The sequence below is a fragment of the Salmo trutta genome, chromosome 38, assembly GCF_901001165.1.
Source record: "Salmo trutta chromosome 38, fSalTru1.1, whole genome shotgun sequence".
Classification (NCBI taxonomy): Eukaryota; Metazoa; Chordata; class Actinopteri; order Salmoniformes; family Salmonidae; genus Salmo; species Salmo trutta.
Genome location: NC_042994.1, coordinates 15444473 through 15467454, shown reverse-complemented (window position 1 = coordinate 15467454; position 22982 = coordinate 15444473). Strand labels below are relative to the sequence as shown.

The 22982-nt window shown below is 45.6% G+C and overlaps 1 protein-coding gene across 4 annotated transcripts; it reads right to left on the bottom strand.

Moving 5' to 3' along the window:
• Nucleotides 1-3810: 3810 nt before the first annotated feature.
• LOC115178880 (ras GTPase-activating protein nGAP) lies at nucleotides 3811-21774 on the bottom strand. Of its 4 annotated transcripts, none has more exons than XM_029740269.1 (18): nucleotides 20377-21774; nucleotides 19026-19165; nucleotides 18728-18806; nucleotides 14964-15031; nucleotides 14700-14785; nucleotides 14479-14608; nucleotides 14109-14207; nucleotides 12694-13362; nucleotides 12433-12577; nucleotides 12166-12310; nucleotides 11769-12005; nucleotides 9853-10054; nucleotides 5922-6013; nucleotides 5459-5777; nucleotides 5156-5266; nucleotides 4827-5017; nucleotides 4617-4701; nucleotides 3811-4467 (listed from the first exon to the last, which is right to left on the bottom strand). In XM_029740269.1, exons 1-18 carry the CDS (start codon nucleotides 20999-21001, stop codon nucleotides 4351-4353), a joined length of 3540 nt encoding a protein of 1179 aa, XP_029596129.1. In that variant the 5' UTR covers nucleotides 21002-21774; the 3' UTR covers nucleotides 3811-4350. The 4 variants fall into 4 exon arrangements, with proteins under 4 accessions (XP_029596129.1, XP_029596128.1, XP_029596130.1 ...); XM_029740268.1 differs by having other exon boundaries at nucleotides 14479-14611; nucleotides 20377-21773; XM_029740270.1 differs by lacking the exons at nucleotides 18728-18806; nucleotides 19026-19165; nucleotides 20377-21774 and adding an exon at nucleotides 18052-18347 and having other exon boundaries at nucleotides 14479-14611.
• Between the last annotated feature and the right edge of the window lie 1208 nt (nucleotides 21775-22982).

The following is a 22982-nucleotide window of genomic DNA, read 5'->3' as shown; positions in this document are numbered from 1 at the left end:
TTACTGTGCAGCATCACAACATCCTGGCCATCGAGAAAACGACAGGATCTTGGACTAAAGAACAAACAGGAGGTCTCTGATGTATTCCAGGGAGATGGATGCTTACCCGGCAAACTGAAGCTGGAAGTGAATGATCGAGTGGAGCCCGTCCAGCTGCCAAAGAGAAGAGTGCCAGTAGTACTATATAAACCACTCATTGAGGAGCTCAGTGGTCTAGAGAAAAGAAGGATGATAAAAGCAGTTGGGGAAAAAAGCTGATCGGATTAGCAACCTGATCGTAGTGAAGAAACCGTCTGGAAAACTATGAGTGTGTATTGATCCGAAACCTCTCAAGAAGAGGACCCATTACCCACTTCCCACTATTGAAGATGTGCTGCCAGATCTGAACAGAGCACGCGTTCAGTCCAGCCCCAGAGATCTTTCAGAGGAAGTTGAACCAGGCAATGGAAGGTCTTCCAGGAGTCCAAATCATTGCAGATGACATCCTGATTGTGGGAGAAGGAGACAACGATGAAGCAGCGACTCTGGACCATGACAAAAACCTGAAAATGCTCTTGGACAGTTACAGGAAGCTCAATATCAAGCTGAATCCGGAGAAGCTGCAGCTCAGGCTGAAAGAAGTGCCCTACTCTGGCCACCTGCTAACATCAGAGGGGTTGAAAGTGGACCCAGGAAAAGTGACAGCCATCAAACAGATACCTAGGCCTACAGATGTGCAGGGGGTGCAGCGCTTCCTGAGCATGGTAAACTACCTAGCCAAGTTCTGCAGCCACGCCAAGGAGCTTTGCGAACCACTGTGACAGCTAATACACAAGGACTCACTGTGGGAGTGGTCAGAGAGACATGAGCAGGCATTCAATAAAATCAGGGATACCATTGCACAGACCCCTGTGCTGAAATACTACAACCCAACAGAGCAGCTTGTACTACAGTGTGATGCTTCAGAGTGTGGGTTAGGAGCAGCCTTGATGCAGGGAGGACAACCAATAGCATACGCCAGCAGAGCCCTGACAGAGACTGAAAAAGGGTATGCACAGATAGAGAAGGAGCTGCTTGCAGTGGTGTTTGGCATGGAGAGGTTCCACCAATTCACATATGGACGAACTGTGGAAGTGCAGTCAGATCACAAGCCTATAGAGAGCATCATGACAAAGCCTCTCCTCAGCGCACCAAAAAGACTACAACGCATGCTCACGAGACTCCAAAACTACGAGGTCAGTCTCCGATACAATCCGGGAAAACATGTGGTGCTGACCGACACCCTGAGCAAGCCGTACCTCACAGAACAAGACAACAGAGGCCCCGTGGAGGTCCAAGTGGAATCAATCAATATGATACACTACCTCCCTGTGTCAAGCGAGAGACTAAAGCACATCCAGAGAGCCACTGAGCTAGACCGGGAGCTCCAGACACTGAAAAATGTGATCCTGCAGGGGTGGCCTGAAGTGAAAGGACATGTACCCTTAGAAGTAGCCATGTATTTTCACAACAGATATGAGCTGAGTGTGCAAAATGGAGTTCTCTTCAGTCGTTGTGCCTACTGCCCTCAGGTCAGAGATAATGCAGAGAATCCATTCCTCACACATAGGAACAGAGGGAAGAGCTTGCGAGTGTGTCTACGAGGCCAGGCATGAATGCACAGCTGAGAACATACATGGCACAATGTAGCACCTGCACTGCATGGGGTATGAAGCAGCAGAAAGAAACGTTGAGGCCACATGAAGCACCAAAGTGTCCCTGGGAAGAAATAGGGACTGCCCTGTTCTAGTTCAACGACAGAGACTACATGGTTACAGTTGATTATCTCTCCAACTTCTGGGAAGTGGACCATTTGGAGAACACACAGTTGAAAACGGTCATTCAAAAACCGAAGACACACTTTGCACGCTGTGGGATACCTGACATCCTTTATTCAGACAATAGTCCCCAGTACTCTTCAGACGAGTTCCGAAGTTTCAGCAAGGCTTGGGACTTTACACACAAAACATTGTCTCCAGGATACCCGCAAAGTAATGGGAAAGTGGAATCGGCAGTGAAAACAGTCAAAAGACTGATGGCAAAAGCAAAGAGAGCAGGTGCTGACCCATACCTGGCCATGCAGAAACAGGCAAAGTACTACGACACCTCTGCTAAGGATCTCACAGAGCTGCAACGAGATGACAGGGTGAGAGTTCAGCCACTCATAGGACAGAAACAGTGGTGGCAGAGGGCCACAGTAGTCAGACCTGTGGAGCAAAGGTCCTACGAGGTGAAGACAGAACGGGGTCAAGTCTTCAGGAGGAACAGGCGACACCTGAGGAAGAGCAGAGAAATAGAGGAGGATTTCCCACTGTTGAGGAGCCTGTCACAGAGCCAGTAAACAGAGCACCAGCTGATGCCCAGCAGGGTGCTGAACACAACCTAGAGGTGGACGCTGCACCTCAACAACAAGATCCAAACATCTCAGGTAAAGCACCTCCTGATGTAATCAACACTCCCCACACAAGGTCTGGTAGGGCCATCTGAAGACCTATATACCTGAAAGACTTTGTGTGAAGGTAAAAATAATAATAATTAATGGACAGTCAGAGACAGTAAACAAACATTCAGTTCACATTCCAGTTTATTGCAGACATGGACTACAAGCCAAAGTTAGATGGAGTCTGCCTTTGTTGTAAAAAAAAAAAGAAAAAAAAGAGAACATGTAGCTATATTGATGTTACTCATATTGATGTTACACAGGAAACAGAAACCAGTTGTTACTTACTTTATTCATGTGCTGGTTGACAACATGCCTAGTAAAGTTTGCTTAACTATACTGTATATCTTTGTCTGTCGTGACTACAACACAAAGCATATTGAAACAGCATGGATTCATTTTTCTGCATCATTTTTGGACTGCAAGTTTCAGATTTTTGCAATGTTATGTAGATGGAAACAGTGTTGATTTGTTCGTCAAAAGAGAGATCAGGGCCCAGAGTAACGCCGAGCGCCGTCACAGTTTTATTTGAGGCGACTGTACAACCATCAAGATTAATTGTCAGATTCAACAGAAGATCTCTTTACCAGAAGACGGTTAGGCCTATCATTAGCATCGCTATATTTTTCCTGTTCCTTAATTGTTTGAAACCTGGACATTTTACTTCATATTATGAGGCATGTCTTAACTTGCTTCAAAGTAGCCTATAGCCAAAATCCCACCACAGAAACATGGTTAGACTTAATTTAAGACCTCCTCATATGCAGTCTCCTGTTCTATTGGTTTTTCAAATAAACTTTATTTAATTGTCTAGTGGCAAAAGGCATTATCCTAGTCATATTAGCAACCCATGATAATTGTTGCATCTTTAGAACCCTTTTCTTCATAAATTTCGAACATATATTTCGTCTCTGTCCATGACACCGCTTACATGTGCGGTGCGATTTTAGAACGCGTTTTCCCGCAAATTGCATTTTGGAACATTTGTCCGTATGCCTACTGCCAGGTGTACATTGCTGCGCTTAAAATGTGAAGAAATAATACTATATCAACATTTTAAGTTAGACATTCTGATCTGTTTCATCAGCCTTATTAATAGATACAGCGTATACCTCCACTACACTACTTTGATACGCATCAGTGGGGATTAAGAAGTGAGTATACACAATGCCCGTATAAAAGTGGGTATACGGCGTATACCCGCACATACTCTCCAATAAACCAATTTAACTATTCTCTGATTCCTTACATGGACATTCTCATCAGTTTATTTTGTTATTTAGCAACAGTAATTTAGTAATTCTTACCAAGTAGACCACATTGTCACACACAACACAAGTTCACACAAACACTGAATGGTACATTGTTTATTCGAGTTTTTAATTAAGTTCACAGAAATTGTAAATCTGCATTCAAAATGGATGGAAAATGGACAACATTCTAAGAAGTGGCGAATCAAAAGAGGACAACGATGTATTTAATTACATATCGAGGTGTGGTATCCTTACATTCATTTTGTTAAACTGCAGAGGGAAATTGTTCTTGCCGTATTGATGTTTAGGTTTCTACACTCAAATTAGATCAGTCTGTTCCTGTCAAATCAACTAATGTTCCACAAATATTTCAAGTACAGTGTACACAGTAAGTGCATACCTATGACTTTTTAGTTCATTTCTGTTTTTTTCAATTGGACACAGGTTAAGATTCATGCATACATTTACTCAGTTTTATCATGAGAAAAGCATCATACAGTGTCTGAATTTCTGAAAGTAAGCCACCCTTCAGGCAAAACAACATAATTCTGGGGGGTTTTGTATTTGGAAGAACGTGAAAGCTATGGGGACTAAGCTAGGCATATGTCTATATTACAACTCTGTGCTGCCAGCCTGACTTCAGATGCTGTTGACATGATTGGCCCCGATCCCAGGGTACTGTGTGTTGCTCTGGTCACCGGTGTAGTCTCCACTGAGCTGGTGCCTGTCCTTCAGCAGGTCTGCAAACTGCTCCTCCTGAGAACACACAGCAACAAACGGCTACATTTAGTTTTGTTTTTCAAGTCATGTTACCAGGTAAGAGAAATGAAAATTAATATGTAGCCTAAACACTCGTCATGACTCATCTTTATCTTAATGATTGTGGTAGATATCTCCAGTCTTACCAGTACGTTCATTCGCTCAGCTGCTGCCACGGCGACGTTCAGCTTCCTCTCATCCTCCTCCCTCTCCTCCTCGATAACCCCCAGCCTATGACGCCGATTAACAATTGCGTTTTAGTTCATCTTCAAACCAAATAAACTCTCATTCATTTGAAAGGTTGTGAATGTAATTTTATGACATTTCGATCTGTCCCTCTTACTCCACTGTCTCACCTGAAAGTGGCGCTGGCGAGCTGTTCCTCACGGACAGCCAGAAGATCACGCAGTTCGTTAACCTCAGCCGACAAGACTGCATTCTGATCTTGACTTTGGACAATGAAGTCCTCCAGCCGCTTGGCCATCTCCAACTCGCGCTCTGTCACCTGCTCCACCCCCAGGCGGAGCTCCGACAGCTCCTGTGCATACTGGTTAAATCACAAATCAACATCATGGCGATCAAGCAATTTCATCATTGCAGTATTTCTTTGATGAGCTGAAGTAATCAATGCGAAAGAGGAAGGAGCAGCATTACTGGATGATAAATAATATGAAGGTGAACCCACCCTGTCCAGTAGGCTGATCTCTTCGTTCTCTACCTTCCTCTCGTATGTCTCCTTGCTCTGGGACACTTTGATCCAAGGCACTGGAGCAGGAGGAGCCTTTACACTGTCGCTCTGACACAAGAAGAGGGGATGCTTTCATGAGATTCAATTACTCCTCCCAAACATCGACTCTCAACAGAACAACCACATGGCAATGCAAGGTTATGACTATGAACCATGTACTTCATGAGGATAATGTCAACATAAAATAGAATGTCTGAATGTTGACAATTGAAACCATATGGCCAAGATTTCCAAACTCACGTTCTGTGGTGATGAAATATCAAGTGGAGGGTTGGCTTCCTGCTCTGCCTCTTGGTCCTCCAGTGGCAGATTTTCAGTGCTGCTCTGTCTCCTCAGTTGCTGTTTAGGGATCCCCGGCGGTCTGTGCGGAGCACTCTGGGTCCTGGATAATGGCTTCCTCTCTCTGGCACTCATCCTGTCTCGCTTGACCCCCTGAAAGCTTTCTTTCCGCTGGCCGCCCTTCCCATCCACAGGCAGCTGGAGCAGGGAGTTGTGCAGAGGGCTGTACTTGCCCACGTCTTTAGGGGGGACGTAGGTCGGCTTGGAATGACCAATGTTGCTGTTGTGAAAAATAAAAATCACGACAATAAAGCGAGACGTAAAAAAGATTGTGAAACTATGTACGCACACAAGTAGGTCTACAAAAATGCTTATGTGCAATACACATAGGGTGCACATGCAGAAGTGCACTCGGCAACCTCACCTGCTAACAGTAATCTGTAGAGCATCTGGGCCCAGAGATTCTGTAATCTGGTTCAGGATTGAAGGCAGTGGGTGCAATTTGTCTATGGTGTCCTGAGGAAGAAATATGAACGAACAGCATGTTAGCTACCACTAAACCTTACCATGGGAGGTTTCAGCTTCGTTTAAAGTTTTGTTTGTCACATTTGTCACATACAGCAAAATGCTTATTTTGCAAGCACTACCCAACACTGCAGTATTCAATATCAAATCAAACTGTATTTGTCACATGCTCCAAATACAACAGGTGTAGATGTCACGACTTCCGCCGAAGTCGGTCCCTCTCCTTGTTCGGGCGGCGGTCGACGTCACCGGCCTTCTAGCCACCGCCGATCCAATTTTCATTTTCCATTTGTTTTGCCTATGTCTTACACAACTGGTTTCACCCACCCAATTACCTGTTTATTATTTATCTGTTCCCCATGTTTGGTTGTGTGTTTGTTGTATTGTGGGCTTGGTATTCTCTTGTATGTTGATGACTTTGAGTAAAGTTACTTTTATTTACTCATCTCTGCTGTCCTGTGCCTGACTCCTCTGCACCAGCTATACATAGATCCTTACATTACTTACAAGCCCTTAACCAACAATAGTTTTTAAGTAAGTAAGGAAATATTTGCTACAAAAATAATAAAAATAAAAAGTAACACAATAAAATAACAATGACGAGGCTTTATCCAGGGGGTACCGGTACAGAGTAAATGTGTGGGTGTACAGGCTGAGCTAATGTACATGTAAGTAGGGGTAAAGTGACAATGCATAGAAAATAAACTGCGCGTAGCAGCAGCGTAAAAAAGGGGGTCAATGCAAATAGTCAGAGTAGTTATTTGATTAACTGTTTAGCAGTCTTATGGCTTGGGGGTAGAAGCTGTGAAGGGGCCTTTTAGACCTAGAGTTGCCTTGCAGTAGCAGAGAGCACAGTCTATGACTTGGATGGCTGGAGTCTTTGACAGTTTTTAGGGCCTTCCTCTGACACCGCATGGTATAGAGGTCCTGGATGGCAGGAAGCTTGGCCCCCAGTGATGCACTGGGCTGTACACTCTACCCTATGTAGCACCTTGCTGTCGGATGCCGATCAGTTGCCGTACCAAGCGGTGATGCAACCAGTCAGGATGCTCTCAATGGTGCAGCTGTAGAACTTTTTGAGGATCTGAGGACCCATGCCAAATCTTTTCAGTCTCCTGAGGGGGAATAGGCTTTGTCGTGCCCTCTTCACGACTGTCTTGGTGTGCTTGGACCATGATAGCTTACAAACTGCTTCACTACAGCCCCGTCGGTGTGAATGGGGTTGTTCTTGGCCCTCCTTTTCCTGTAGTCCACAATCAGCTCCTTTGTCTTGATCACGTTGAGGGAGAGGTTGTTGTCCTGGCAACACACAGCCAGGTCTCTAACCTCCTCGCTATAGGCTGTCTCATCATTTTCGGAGATCAGTCCTACCACCGTTGTCTTGTCAGCAATCTTAATGATGGTGTTGGAGTCGTGTGTGTGTTTGTGTGTGTGTGTGTGTGTGTGTGTGTGTGTGTGTGTCCACGAAGTCGTGGGTGAACAGGGAGTACACGAGGGGACTAAGCACCCATTCCTGAGGGGCTTGCATGTTGAGGATCAGCGTGGCAGATGTGTTGTTGCCTACCCTTCCTGACAGGCCACCTGTCAGGAAGTCCAGGATCCAGTTGCAGAGGGATGTGTTTAGTCCCAGGGTCCTTAGCTTAATCATGAGCTTTGAGGGCACTATGGTGTTGAACGCCGAGCTGTAGTTAACGAACACCATTCTTAAATAGGTGTTCCTTTTGTCCAGGTGGCAGTGTGGAGTGCAATAGCGATTGCGTCATCTGTGGATCTGTTGGGGCAGTATGCGAATTGTAGTGGGTCTAGGGTTTCTGGGATGATGGTGTTGATGTGAGCCATGACCAGCCTTTTAAAACACTTCATAGCTACAGCCGTGAGTATTACGGAGCAGTAGTCATTTAGGCAGGTTACGTTGGCGTTCATGGGAACAGGGACTATGGTGGTCTGCTTGAAACATGTTGGTATTACAGACTTGGTCAGGGAGAGGTTGAAAATGCCAGTGAAAACACTTGCCAGTTTGTCAGCGCATGCTCTGAAAACGCATTCTTGTAATCCGTCTGGCCCTGCGGCCTTGTGAATGTTTACCTGTTTTAAGGTCTTAACGACATTCACTATGGAGAAGGTGTGGCACAGTCATCTGGAACATGGTCAGTGTTGCTAGCTTTGAAGTGAGCACAGAAGACATTTAGCTCGTCCGGTAGGCTCACGTCACTGGGCAGCTCACTGCTGGGTTTCCCTTTGTAGTTTGCAAGCCCTGCCATATCCGACAACTGTCAGCCAGTGACTGATGTGGTATACTCCACAATGCCATCGGATGAATCCCAAAACATATTCCAGTCTGTGCTAGCAAAACAGTCCTGTTGCTTAGCATCCGCATCATCTGACCATTTCTGTATTGAGCGAGTCACTGATACTTTCTGCTTGAGTTGTTGCTTTTAAGCAGGAATCAGGAGGATATAATTATTGTCAGATTTGCCAAATTGAGAGTAAGGGAGAACTTTGTACGCGTCTCTGTGTGTGGAGTAAAGGGGGTCTCGAGTATTTTTTTTTCTTCCTCTGGTGGAACACATGGCATGCTGGTAGAAACTATAGTACAACTGATAAAAATAAGAGATTTTACAATGTGCAGTGATACTGGAGTATTTGAGGTAGATATGTACATATAGGCAGGGATTATGAGAATGTGACTGGTAGCAGGATAAATAATAATAGTAAACAGCGGCAGCAGCATAAGTGGAGGTGGGTGGGTGGGTGTGCGTGTGTGTGTGTGCACGCAAGTGTCAGGTCTACTCCCTCTCCCCTATTCCGTGCTCGACATCGCTGGTTTACTAACCACCGGTCCTGGCTGCCCATCATTACGCACACCTGCGCCCCTTCATTACTACCTTGATTACTTACCATTTATCTAACACTCTGTTTATGTCAGTCATCAAGTACTATTGTTTATGTTTCCTTGTTAGACGCTTCTCTTCTCTTGTTTTGTACTCCATCAACACCACGATCAGCTGGCGCAACTGGGTGCAACTATGGTCCTCCGAGTCCTCCACCACCTCAACACCACCCGAGAGGATTCACTTTCAAATAACGGAGGGCCTTCTACCATGATTCATCCCGGCAAGCCAGTCTCCCAGCCTACCCAGCAGTCTGCTCAGGACAGCTATGCCCAACTCTCCCTCCTGGACAAATAAGATGGGATGCCATCCAAATGCCATGGCTTCCTACTCCAGTGCTCCCTCTATTTCGCTCATCAGATGGGAGCCCCCACCACTGAGAGGTCCAAGGTTGCCACGGTCATTTCTCTGCTGACTGGGCGGGCGTTGGAGTGGGCTATGGCCGTCTGGGAGAGAGGAGAGGAGGAGCTGGGTTCCTACGAGGGGTTCATGGCTCTGTTCAGGGCGGTCTTCGACCATCCACCAGAGGGTAACTACTCCAACTCCTGCAAGGTGCCCGGACCTCTGCGGAGTACAGTCTCACCTTCTGGACGAGCCCGCTCCTCGCCCTTGGGGCCGTCCCCCTGGCCAGCGTTGTCAGTCACACCTGGACTTCATTACTACCTTGATTACTTACCATTTATCTAGCACTCTTTCTGTCAGTCATTGGGTAGTATGGTTTATATTTCCTTGTTAGATGCTTCTTGTTCCATGTTTTGTTATCATTAAACTCACACTGCACTTGTTTCCTAACTCCCTGCGTCTTCGTTACAGCAAGAGTGTCAGTGTAGGCGCGATAGGCGGATATACATGTAAACAGGGCTGAAAAGTGACTGGTAGCAGGAGTACAAGAATGTCATAGCATAACCCTTGCCTTTGATTCAGTTGATTTATGCCTACCTGCTTCATTGGGGAAATGATGTCGACCAGCAGGCTGTGTAGGACAGCCAGACGCAGAGGCAAGTCAACATAGCCATCGAAGGATGTCATTGGGATCTCTATGTCTGGGCTGGACACTGTCTGAAGGAAGCACCTCATCCTCTCCCAGTGCTGCTGCAGGAAGTCATTCATGAACAGCATGTACTCCTCCTTCTCCCCAAACCTGTTAATGGAAGAGGATGGGGAATGGGTTAGTGTTGGAGGAGGGAACGCCTGGTTTGGGAATATGGAGGGAAGATGTTTATTCTTATCGGCAGACTCAATAGCCTTGGTTTCTCAAATGACTACCTCGCCTGGTTCACCAACTACTTCGCAGACAGAGTTCAGTGTGTAAAATCGGAGGGCCTGTTGTCCGGATCTCTGGCAGTCTCTATGGGGGTACCACAGGGTTAAATTCTCGGACCGACTCTTTTCTCTGTATATATCAACGATGTCGCTCTTGCTGCGAGTGATTCCCTGATCCACCTCTAAGCAGACGACACCATTCTGTATACATCTGGCCCTTCTTTGGACACTGTGTTAACTAACCTCCAAACGAGCTTCAATGCCATACAACACTCCTTCTGTGGCCTCCAACTGCTCTTAAACGCTAGCAAAACCAAATGCATGCTTTTCAACCGTTCGCTGCCCGCACCCGCCCGACTAGCATCACTACTCTGGACGGTTCTGACCTAGAATACGTGGACAACTACAAGTACCTAGGTGTCTGGCTAGACTGTAAACTCTCCTTCCAGACTCATATCAAACATCTCCAATCCAAAATCAAATCTAGAATCTAGCTTTCTATTTCGCAACAAAGCCTCCTTCACTCACGCCGCCAAACTTACCCTAGTAAAACTGACTATCCTACCAATCCTCAACTTCGGCGATGTCATCTACAAAATAGCTTCCAATACTCTACTCAGCAAATTGGATGTAGTCTATCACAGTGCCATCCGTTTTGTTAAGAAAGCGCCTTATACCACCCACCACTGCGACCTGTATGCTCTAGTCAGCTGGCCCTCGCTACATATTCGTCGCCAGACCCACTGGCTCCAGGTCATCTATAAGTCTATGCTAGGTAAAGCTCCGCCTTATCTCAGCTCACTGGTCACGATAACAACACCCACCCTTAGCACCCACTCCAGCAGGTATATCTCACTGGTCATTCCCAAAGCCAACACCTCCTTTGGCCGCCTTTTCTTCCAGTTCTCTGCTGCCAGTGACTTAAACGAATTGCAAAAATCGTTGAAGTTGGAGACTTACATTTCCCTCACTAACTTTAAACATCAGCTATCTGATCAGCTAACCGATCGCTGCAGCTGTACATAGTCCATCTGTAAATAGCCCACCCAATCTACCTACCTCATCCCCATATTGTTTTTATTTACTTTGCTGCGCTTTTGCACACCAGTATCACTACTTACACACCATCATCTGCTCATCTATCACTCCAGTGTTAATCTGCTAAATTGTAATTACTTTGCTACTGTGGCCTATTTATTGCCTTACCTCCTCATGCCATTTGCACACACTGTATATAGACTTAATTTTTTCTATTATGTTATTGACTGTGCGCTTGTTTATTCCATGTGTAACTCTGTGTTGCTGTTTCTGTCGCACTGCTTTGCTTTATCTTGGCCAGGTTGCAGTTGTAAATGAGAACTTGTTCTCAACTAGCTTACCTGGTTAAATAAAGGTCAAATACATTTTTTTACAAAAATTCTTGCCTTGGACCACAGTTTGAAGAATTAAAATGAGCGTCAAGTGTATTATTTCCATCATTGTGTCAGATGTTTTGGGGGTATATTATGTAGCTCATCTCTAAGGTTGGTATCCATGGATACATGGATGAATTATGATGGGGTGCAGACAGAGATGAAGCCCCACGCACTCACAGGGTAAAGTTGGCCAGGTTCTGGATGACCTTGGCGGTGAAGGTGAGGGTGCGCAGGGTGGCCGGCTCTGGATAGGGCTGTGTCAGACCAAACAGGGAGGGGCTGAGGATGGCGGGACACAGAAAACGGAGGAATAGCGAGGCAGAGATGAGGCGCTGGCCAATTTCAGGTCGTCCCTGCTTCTCGCACAGCTCCACCCAGCTGGAGAAGATCCTGTTCAGCTCTTCAGGGAAAGACCTGTGAGGTAAACGGTGGCAAGAGCGGTCAATTGCAGCCTAGTATTTCCTGTGAGTGAATCTGAATCAGCATTCATTTGATAGCATTCTTCTGGCTAAGACTGCTCTCCCCATTTTCTATCTTTATATATTGTTTCCCATCAGGTCTCTTTGTCCCTCACCCGTGCATCTCAGTGATTTTCTGCACTGCCTCCTCACAGCTCTCCTTCAGGTGCCGCTGGTTGTTTGACAGCTCAGAGGCGGGGCATTTGAGAGGGTCTACTTCACAGCTCTCTACTGAGGCATACAGTCGAGTGATGAAGTCCCCTGTAAGAAGAGCAATGGCACAGTTTTCCATAACAGTTTCTAAGAGGAAGGTCTAAAAAAGTGTTAAAACAGATCCACTTTTACCCAGGGCGAAAAATTGTATTTCCACAGATATTCCTTACCCAGGGTGTCGATGAGGTACTTCTGGCCCACTAGCTTCATGTACTCATCAATGGCCTTGGTGGCCAGCGTGTTCTCCCTGAAGATCAATGCCTCTTTCTCCCCAAGGCGCTCCACCTCTGCACTACCCAACTCGATAAGGAACTCCTGGAACATAAACACACAGAATAAGCGCTTTTAGCAAGTTATGACTAGCTGACTATTGTAAAGGTCTACTTTAAATGCTTATCATGAAGCAGCGGTCACCCCTTTGTTTTGCTTACCTTGGCCTTGCCAATGCTTTGCAAGACGTGGACCAGTGCCCCGGCTAGTTCCTCCTTCTCCCTGACTGACAGCAGTGGCTGCAGGTTCCTGCACATGCCCACATAGTCCACTGTCACAAACTCTGCAAACTCCTTATACCTCTCGATGGGCAGCACCTGCAGGTTCTGAAAGCGGGCCTTGACACGGAGCGACGCTTGGGGCCCCAGTTGCTCCTTCGTCCCTCCGGCACCAGACGCCTTGTAGGGAATGATCGGGTGCCACTTCTCCTGGAAGGCCCTTCCACGGATGTCGGCCAGGGATATGGCCACACTGCCAAGGGGATGCAGGGTGGACTCATCCCGGGAATGACGCTTCTTCTTGGGCTCCTCATCGCGGAAGAGGTGCAGGGTGATCTGGGAGACCGACGGCAAGTTGTCCAGCTCAAAAAACTCTCCCCAGAACAGCTGGCAGCCTCCGACCACCCCGCCGCTGCCCCCGAGCACCCCACCAGAGGATCCATCACCAACCAAGCTGGAGTGATGGGAAGACTTGCCCACGGCTCGGCTACTGGTGCGGGCGAACAGGGTGCCGTCCAGGTGCAGCTCGCAGTAGTATCGCCTCTTGGGGAGCAAGTCCTTGGCCTCGTTCACCCATAGACTGAGGGAGTTCTCTGTCCGCTCACAGTTGTCCTAACGGAGACAGAACACGTTAGAACATCAATCAGTGAGTATACGATATGGATTCCTAGGATATCATGGCAATGTGGCATACATTAAAGGATGTGTTTTCTTTTGTACAAAAATATCAATTTCTTTTGTAATATTCCATTTTGTGACTCCAGTGGTTCCTCTCCATTCTATAAGTAACTGCCAAAATAAAGTAAAAACACTTATGAGGGATACAAAGTACTGTATATTGAAAGCATGTTCCAGACACTTGTAGAATCTATGCCAAGGCGCATTGAAGCTGTTCTGGCGGCTCGTGGTGGCCCAACGCCCTATTAAGACAATTTATGTTGGCAGTTACCTGTAGAAGCAGGCTACATGAAGAATGGAACAGCTGGATAGGGGAAACCACTTGAGTCACACAAAAGGGAATATAACGTTGTGGATCAACTTTGGAGTGACAATTTCATGTGTACAACATTTAAAGACCTGCATCACTACACTGAGAGACTTGCTGTTTCTAAAAGGACGTATTTGGGTGTTTTTGGAGCCTTTGTTAGTTTTTTTCGGGCCCCCATAATATACAACTAGGATGAGGAAATTATTTGCTGTTTGGGATAATTTTCTCAAAAACAAGTGCAATTGCAAACGTGTCTGGACCCTTCTATAACATTCCATTTTACATAAATAAAAAATATATTTTTTACAACCAAATTAAACTTCTCCTTTAATTGGTATTGAAGATGAATGTTTTTAAATAGTTTCTTTACCTTATTGGGCTGAGCAGCCCGTCTCAGGTCCTCTATCCAGCGGTCTCGCTCAGCAGCTGAGGTGCACCCAAAACAGTGGTTGTTCTCTGAGTTGATCACCTAGGATATCAATATGAAGGTGAAAATTGCCAGCAGTCAATACATGACAGGACAGAGTGAAGCAAAGATGATATTTGGCAGTATTTAACATGAACCTGGTCAAATCACTTTAAGACATGGGACGAGTATAGATGTTCAATCAAATTTCAATCAAATTTATTCATAAAGCCCTTCTTACATCAGCTGATGTCACAAAATGCTGTACAGAAACCCAGCCTAAAACCCCAAACAGCAAGCAATGCAGGTGTTACAGGTCAAAGGTCCGCTCTACCTCAAAGCAGTACTTCTCCCCCAGGATGGAGCTGTGTACAGGCCTGATGACCGTACTGGTGTCTGCGCTCAGATCCAGGTTTCCTGCAGCGCTGACTGGGATGGACACGGACTCCCGTGAGCCATGGAGCCTGCTGAACAGACAGGGAGGAGGAGACGAGAGGAGTCAATGAGGAACAGCCTGCCTTACACACCAAGAGCACTATGAGACTGACCGCATACCTGCTCCCTTTGTTCAACCCAATGGTGTTTAACTGGGTATTGCTCTTTCGCATGGCTCCACCATAGAAACGCCGCTTGATCAGCCCCTTGAGACAGAGGGCAGGAAGAAGACAATTAAAGAGGGGGGAGGGAGAGATGGGTTCAATTCATCCCCAGGGGCATACTGATTAGCAGGCCCTGAGTCATACAGAATCCTCAGGAAATCCAGAGCTGTTATGAATCATGTAATAACAGTATTTTATCTGTGGAGTATGTAGTGCTCACCCTCACTCCTCCATCTTGGCCCTTCAGTCTGGGGCCTCCAGTGGGGGCCATGTGGTCGGGGCTGCATTCTGCAGGTCCAAGAGATACACACAGTTAGCATGTAAACATGTAAACACAGTTTTTGCTTGACATGATCCCTCCCCTCCCTTGAAAAAAATTGCAACATTTTATCAGAGCGTCTCGGGCAGGAAGTGGGCATTGTGGGTTGTCTCTGTTATTGTTGCTTCATATGGAGACATACTGTATATCTTGTTTCATATCCCTCACGTCTTACATATGTACAGTGAGGGAAAAAAGTATTTGATCCCCTGCTGACTTTGTACGTTTGCCCACTGACAAAGAAATGATCAGTCTATAATTTTAATGGTAGGTTTATTTGAACAGTGAGAGACAGAATAACAACAAAAAAATGTAAAAAACGCATGTCAAAAATGTTATAAATTGATTTGCATTTTAATGAGGGAAATAAGTATTTGACCCCTCTGCAAAACATGACTTAGTACTTGGTGGCAAAACCCTTGTTGGCAATCACAGAGGTCAGACGTTTCTTGTAGTTGGCCACCAGGTTTACACACATCTCAGGAGGGATTTTGTCCCACTCCTCTTTGCAGATCTTCTCCAAGTCATTAAGGTTTCGAGGCTGACGTTTGGCAACTCGAACCTTCAGCTCCCTCCACAGATTTTCTATGGGATTAAGGTCTGGAGACTGGCTAGGCCACTCCAGGACCTTAATGTGCTTCTTCTTGAGCCACTCCTTTGTTGCCTTGGCCGTGTGTTTTGGGTCATTGTCATGCTGGAATACCCATCCACGACCCATTTTCAATGCCCTGGCTGAGGGAAGGAGATTCTCACCCAAGATTTGACAGTACATGGCCCCATCCATCGTCCCTTTGATGCGATGAAGTTGTCCTGTCCCGGTAGCAGAAAAACACCCCCAAAGCATAATGTTTCCACCTCCATGTTTGACGGTGGGGATGGTGTTCTTGGGGTCATAGACAGCATTCCTCCTCCAAACACGGCGAGTTGAGTTGATGCCAAAGAGCTCCCTTTTGGTCTCATCTGACCACAAAACTTTCACCCAGTTGTCCTCTGAATCATTCAGATGTTCATTGGCAAACTTCAGACGGGCATGTATATGTACTTTCTTGAGCAGGGGGACCTTGTGGGTGCTGCAGGATTTCAGTCCTTCACGGCGTAGTGTGTTACCAATTGTTTTCTTGGTGACTATGGTCCCAGCTGCCTTGAGATCATTGACAAGATCCTCCCGTGTAGTTCTGGGCTGATTCCTCACCATTCTCATGATCATTGCAACTCCACGAGGTGAGATCTTGCATGGAACCCCATGCCGAGGGAGATTGACAATTCTTTTGTGTTTCTTCCATTTGCGAATAATCGCACCAAATGTTGTCACCTTCTCACCAAGCTGCTTGGCGATGTTCTTGTAGCCCATTCCAGCCTTGTGTAGGTCTACAATCTTGTCCCTGACATCCTTGGAGAGCTCTTTGGTCTTGGCCATGGTGGAGAGTTTGGAATCTGATAGATTGATTGCTTCTGTGGGCAGGTGTCTTTTATACAGGTAACAAATTGAGATTAGGAGCACTCCCTTTAAGAGTGTGCTCCTAATCTCAGCTCGTTACCTGTTTAAAAGACACCTGGGAGCCAGAAATCTTTCTGATTGAGAGGGGGTCAAATACTTATTTCCCTCATTAAAATACAAATCAATTTATAACATTTTTGACATGCGTTTTTCAGGTTTTTTTGTTGTTATTCTGTCTCTCACTGTTCAAATAAACCTACCATTGAAATTATAGACTGATCCTTTCTTTGTCAGTGGGCAATCGTACAAAATCAGCAGGGGATCAAATACTTTTTTCCCTCACTGTATGTGTGTACATTTCCCTGTTTATTTGGAAACCATTGTGGAGAGACAACCAGTGGTTGATCTAATCTCCCCAAACTAAATTGCAGTCCTCTGAAACCACCAGGGGAAGTGTAGTCATTTCCCCCTCTCTGCATTTCCTCTGAAGACTGAACAAATAACTGCTCAAATGGATGAGGCCGCAAGGCTGAAGATTATTCAGACTGAATTTGAATAACTAATCTAGAACAGTACATGTACTGTATAACGGAACATTAATGCACTGTCTTTGAAATCCTATTGATAACCACTTTAGCTTAAGTCTCTCCAACAGTAACAAATGTCTAACGTAAGAAGGTTGAGGGATGACTAGGCTCAGTGTCAGAATGAGTCAACCATTGATAAGTGTTCTGACAGTCACACCGGATATTGCTTTTATCTAGTGGCTGAGACAGGGAAGGAACCTTGCAAGTGCAGCCTTCATTTCAGACATTGATTAACTTAGTTTAGAGACTACTAAAACCCTGAGTACCACTGCAGAGCAGAAAATCAGCCGTGGTTTCACTCCACGTCAATAAAACAACACATTGAGACACTTTTTTTTATTACCCCTTTTTTCTCCCCAATTGGTAGTTACAGTCTTGTCTCATCACTGCATCTCCCGTACAGACTCGGACAAGGAACAACCCAACCTAGCTGCACTGCTTCTTGACACAATGCACATCCAACCCAGAAGCCAGCCACACCAATGTGTCAGAGGAAACACCGTACACCTGGCAACCGTGTCAGCGTGCACTGCGCCCAGCCTGCCATAGGAGTCGCTAGTGCGCGATGAGACAAGCATATCCCTGCCGGCCAAACCCTCCCTAACCCGGACGACGCTGGGCCAATTGTGCGTTGCCCCATGGATCTCCTGGTCACAGCCAGGTGCGACAGAGCCTGGGCTCAAACCCAGAATCTCTGGTGGCACAGCTAGCACTGCGATGCAGTGCCTTAGACCACTGCGCCACCCCCAGAGGCCCATTGAGACACTTTTTTGGCTAAAAGAATACATTTACCTACGGCAGTAACTAAAGCCATCATACAGTACATCACTTTTCTTCAGAGCATTCGTTAAAAATTGACCTTTGTTGATATTCTCCTTTCATAGACATAATCAAGTAAAATATTTGTCTGAATCAATAGTAATTGTGACCATACAAATGAACTTCTATCTAATCCTTTGCTTACCCAATGTGCCTCCACATGCAATCCAGCGTCTAAATCCCATCATTGAGAGAGGGCGAGAGATCTGTCGAACCCGCTTCACCTAATCACACTTAAGAGTGAACACTGTTTCACCTCATGGTTCTCCTCTCTTCACCAAATGGGCCTCGCCAATGTAGGCATCACATAGAACTAATCAGTATCTAATATTATATAGCCAGGCTAAGTCCACAAGCTAATACTAATAAAAGTAACATGAATGAGAGAAGCCACGCTACAGACACTGCTTCTTCTCAACCAGCCCTGACTGGTCTTCGGGAACATACAGATGTGATGGTATCTACCCCCAAAAGGTTTGAGGAAACAATTTGAAAGCCACTCGCAAGCATAATCACGTCAGCTATTTCCTCTGTGCCTGCTCTACCGTTACTCTGCTAGACTCTCTAGTGGTTGTGATGCTGCCGAATGGATGTTATCCATGCAAAGACATCCCTGACTCAGTCTTGCTCAGTCTGTATTTCCGAGGATCAACCATTTTGATGGGAAAATGGACTTCACCGTTGTATCTCCTTTGTGTCTCTGATGTTGACGTTTGGGAAAGCGATTAGAGAAATCAAGGTATTGATCACAGTTCCAGGAACCCTATTCATATGAAACACTCCTACTGTCTAAAATAATGAGGCAGTACTGGAGTACTGACCCATGTTGACATCTGCCAGGTTCTGCATGCTGAGGTTTGACAGGCAGCTGCTGACTCGGTTCCGGGTCCACATCATTGGCTGAGAGAGGGAGTAGAAGAGATGCACACTCACATAATAACCTAGAGAGAAACCATGACTATCAACTTCATACAGTCAAGTGTGAGTTTCCATTGAGAGTGCAGTGCTCCCAGTAATAGTACTAACTGTTAAATGTGATGCTTCAAGGTTGTGTTGACTCCATATTGTTTAATAATGGAAGTGCATTGCTAAGTGTTGTTGTTGGTCTGTGTCGTGTACCTCTTCCTCCGGGGTGATGAGGATCTGTCCGTCCTCCAGGACACAGTTGTTGATGTCCCAAACGGGGACGTCCTGGGGAGGGGCCCATGACAGCCTGACTAGCTCTAAGGACGCAGCTGCAAGCCCACTCCCACCCGCATCTATATACACACACACACACACACCACGACAACAGCACACTAGATCAGTACAGAATGGGATGGACCAAATCACTCCAATAGTCACTTGAAATCCTGGCCTTTTTATTTGAACTGTCTGTGTGACACAACTAACTACAGTTGCATGACATGGTCTACAATAGATGCCACTAATTTGACTCATTTTGATAACCCTAGTCATGCCTCTGTGATTGGACACAGTTATTTTAACAATACTCTATCTCTGTGTCTGACATTGAGTTTTCCTAATTACAGTATAGTCTAAGGGAACCAGCACTAGTCATTCTGGGGGGTGGTGGGGTGGGGGGTGGGGGGGGGGGGGTAATTGAGTGCACACGCTGGCCCTTGGAGTAATTATGGCATGATGTCGTTATCTGACACAGTGCACATGGCCACTCCCATATCTAGTTTGTAGTTGTTGTTTTGATGCTATCTTCTCCGCCCCTCCTCGCTCCCCATCGATGACGAACCACAACTCTTGCGCATCCTGTGTCAGTTTGTTTTCTAATCTAAGTATGGCTATATTAACTTCTCCTAAATCATATCACCTACTGTCACATAGTCTTCCCTGTGGCTCAGTTGGTAGAGCATGGTGTTTGCAACGCCAGGGTTGTGGGTTCAATTCCCATGGGGGGCCAGTACAAAAATAAATAAATAAAAATGCATGAAATGTATGCATTCACTTCTGTAAGTTGCTCTGGATAAGAGTGTCTGCTAAGTGACGTAAATGTACTGTAGATTTTTTCATCCATATCTGTATCTTCAGGTTTATTCTAGTCTCCAACACGAATAGACTGACTGAAAAGTCCACTCAAAATGGTCTCTGACTGTATGGTTGAGTATAATGCTTTTGGTTTTATGCAAACTTGCTTCTTTAAAGTGTAAAATGCTTACTAACCATGTCTACCTCACCATGGGTTCTTAGACACACTAAATGCTGTGTATACAACACCAGATTTCAGCATTTCACGGAAGGAACAATTACGGAAAATCTAAACTAGACTAAAATCAAGAGACAAACTAAACTATACAAATTCAAACCTAGAATTGAAAACTACTCAAAATAGTTTACATACAGCGATGTAGGACGTCTTAAAAAACAGAAGAAAGAGCATGGTATTGTTATGTGTGGCGCTAGGTGTGCATTCAGATAACTAGGCAATCCGCTTATGGTGTGCATTCTGCGCCTTCACCTTGTAGAAGGGTCGGGGTGCTGTTTCTGCTCAGCAGCCGGGGCCTCTTGAGCTTCTGCGAGACGGTGCGTATGTACTTCCTGAACAGTGCCCCTCCGCCCCCTTTCTGTGGCGTGTCCCCGGGAGGTGGTTCCGGTGCCTCTGCGCTTGCCCCCGGTCCCGATGTGGCCTGGGCTGAAGAGGAGGGGGACTGGGTAGTGAACAGCGACCCTGGAGGCTCAGACTGGACCCTTCTGAAGGGGTTCTTCCTGGAGGTAGGGTTCTTCTCTAGCCTGGGGGTCTCCCCTCCTCGTCCAACAGTTGAGGCTCTTTCTCCGGGATCCTCGCTCAGGGCTTTCCGCCAGTTCTGCATCTTATTACTCCATTTGGTGGTGGAGGTCTTCTCCACCTTCTCTATTGTTGTTGATGCTGTGGCTCCACCCTCTCCTCTCGTCCCGTCGAGGGTTGCTGCCTTGGCTCCAGTGTGCCACTTGTAGGTGTTGAGAGGGTCGACGTCCTCAGGAGGAGGGGCGTCTTGAGGATGCTCAGCAGGTGTCTCCTTCTCCTCCTCTGTGGGTCCCGTCTCCTCTGCAATCGGTTTAGCTTCTGGCTCAGATTCAGCCTCCTGGTTTGTGCCCATTGTCATCTTGGTTTTTGTGAGTGTCTTTTTTTTTAGCTTGCTCCTCTCACTGTTTTCAAGAATGGAATAAATCGTCTTTACCTCCCTACTTAAGGTCCCCTCAAAATGTAATCACTTAGGATGACTAATAATCTGGACATCACTTGTTTTTCTTTCTTGATTCTTTTTTTCCTCTCTGTGTTCCAAAATGTCATCCGGCAACATCAGTCTGACTGCTTCGTGTGTAGTTCCTTTGCTGTGAGTCTTCACGCCCTCAGCCTCCCACGCTCAACGGTTGCTTCCTTTCATAGTGTCACTAACTCTGTTTTTTTTCATGTATAATAGTATTCTGACTGGTCTCTCTGCTCTCTCACCTCTCCCCTTCTTCCCCTTGACACCCTATCCAAGAGTTCTCTTTTTACTTTCTCTCAAATCCTCCCACACCCTCTGTAATGTTCTTAATGCCTTACTGGCCCTTGTCCTGAACAGAGTATTGTTAAATTCCTCCGCTGCATGGAAGAAATCTCTTCATAAAATCCTCAGGACCTCTTCACGTGTATGGTTTAGGTAACTAAAACTGTCGTTAAGTCTGAAGTTGTCCTCCACCTCACAGGAAGTGTGTCAGTTCGCTCAATCATTTTGAAAGCGCCAGAAAGGAACAGGGGACGTCTTCAAATGTTCTACCCACTTGCCTACTCTTTCTTTGTATATGAAATGTAAATACATGCTTTGTTCTGATTTGTTCATTTAGCCTAGATATGAATTGTTTGCATCTGTACCTTCCTTTACACAGACGGCTCTTATTTCTTCACACCTTCCTCTTTTTAAAAATGTAAAACATTGATTGAGACATATGATCTGATGCTATAGTAATAATGGGAAGCTGAGACATCCATTTCACAACTCTGTCTTGGGGCCTGTCCCATTCACCAGTTCTATCAACTATTCGGATCAACCCTGAAGTTCATACATTAACGACAACAAGATGTAGAATATTTATTGAATGATATTTAATAGAACATCATCACCATCTGTGGGTCGTCTGACACAGATACGTGTGGTTGTTTGTGTTCAGTGGCTGTTGGGCTCAGTTTCCCGTCTAAACCAGCAGCACTTCCTGCCAGCCAAACAGGTTCGATAGACTCTAAACCACTTCCTGTGTTGATGCTGCACAGTTGTGACACATGCACCTGTTAAATATTTCAATCTCACACACTGGTCAACGCGTGTTTCAATGAGATGATGACTGTGAGTTTGAATTGGACAGGCAGCCAAGAATTCTGATCCAACACCATTGGATAGGTGAAAACAGGGTTCCACATTACAGTTCTCTCTGATCAGTGCCAGTTCAGAGAACCATTTTCAAAGTATTCTCCTTTGAGTTGTGGATTCTCTTTGAACTGTCTCCTTATGCAACCTACAATGGACTTAGAAGACATACTAACAACTTCCAATAGCTTTGTCAAAGCCCCACCACTACAAGCATAATTTATCTAAACCTTTACTCAGAAACACTGGAGGGCACTATTACACCAATATAACTGAACTGTCGTCAGGATATATTATTTAACATACTGTAACACCTATTTTAAAGTCCCTGCATTGGTTGCCTGTAGTTTTATAATTGATTTTAAACACACTATGTGGCCCTGCACCTGAATACATGTCTAACATGCTTTTAAGATACTGTATGTGCCTGGTCGGTACCTCAGATCTTCTGTCATGGGTCTTTTAGTTGTTCCAAAGGTGAGAACCAAAACGTTTGGTGAGGCTGCCTTCAGCCACCGTGGTCCTGGCCTTTGGAACAGACTGCCGGAGGATCTGAGGGCCTCAGAAACTGTATACATTTAGAAGAGCTACTTTTAAGCCATACTTTTGCTCAGTCCTATCTATTTTATCCCATTGTATATATCTTATTTATTTTAATGTATTTTAATGCATTAGTCTCATGTCCACTGTTATCATTTTACTATTTTAATTAGTCTCATTTTTATATTTCTAACCTTTT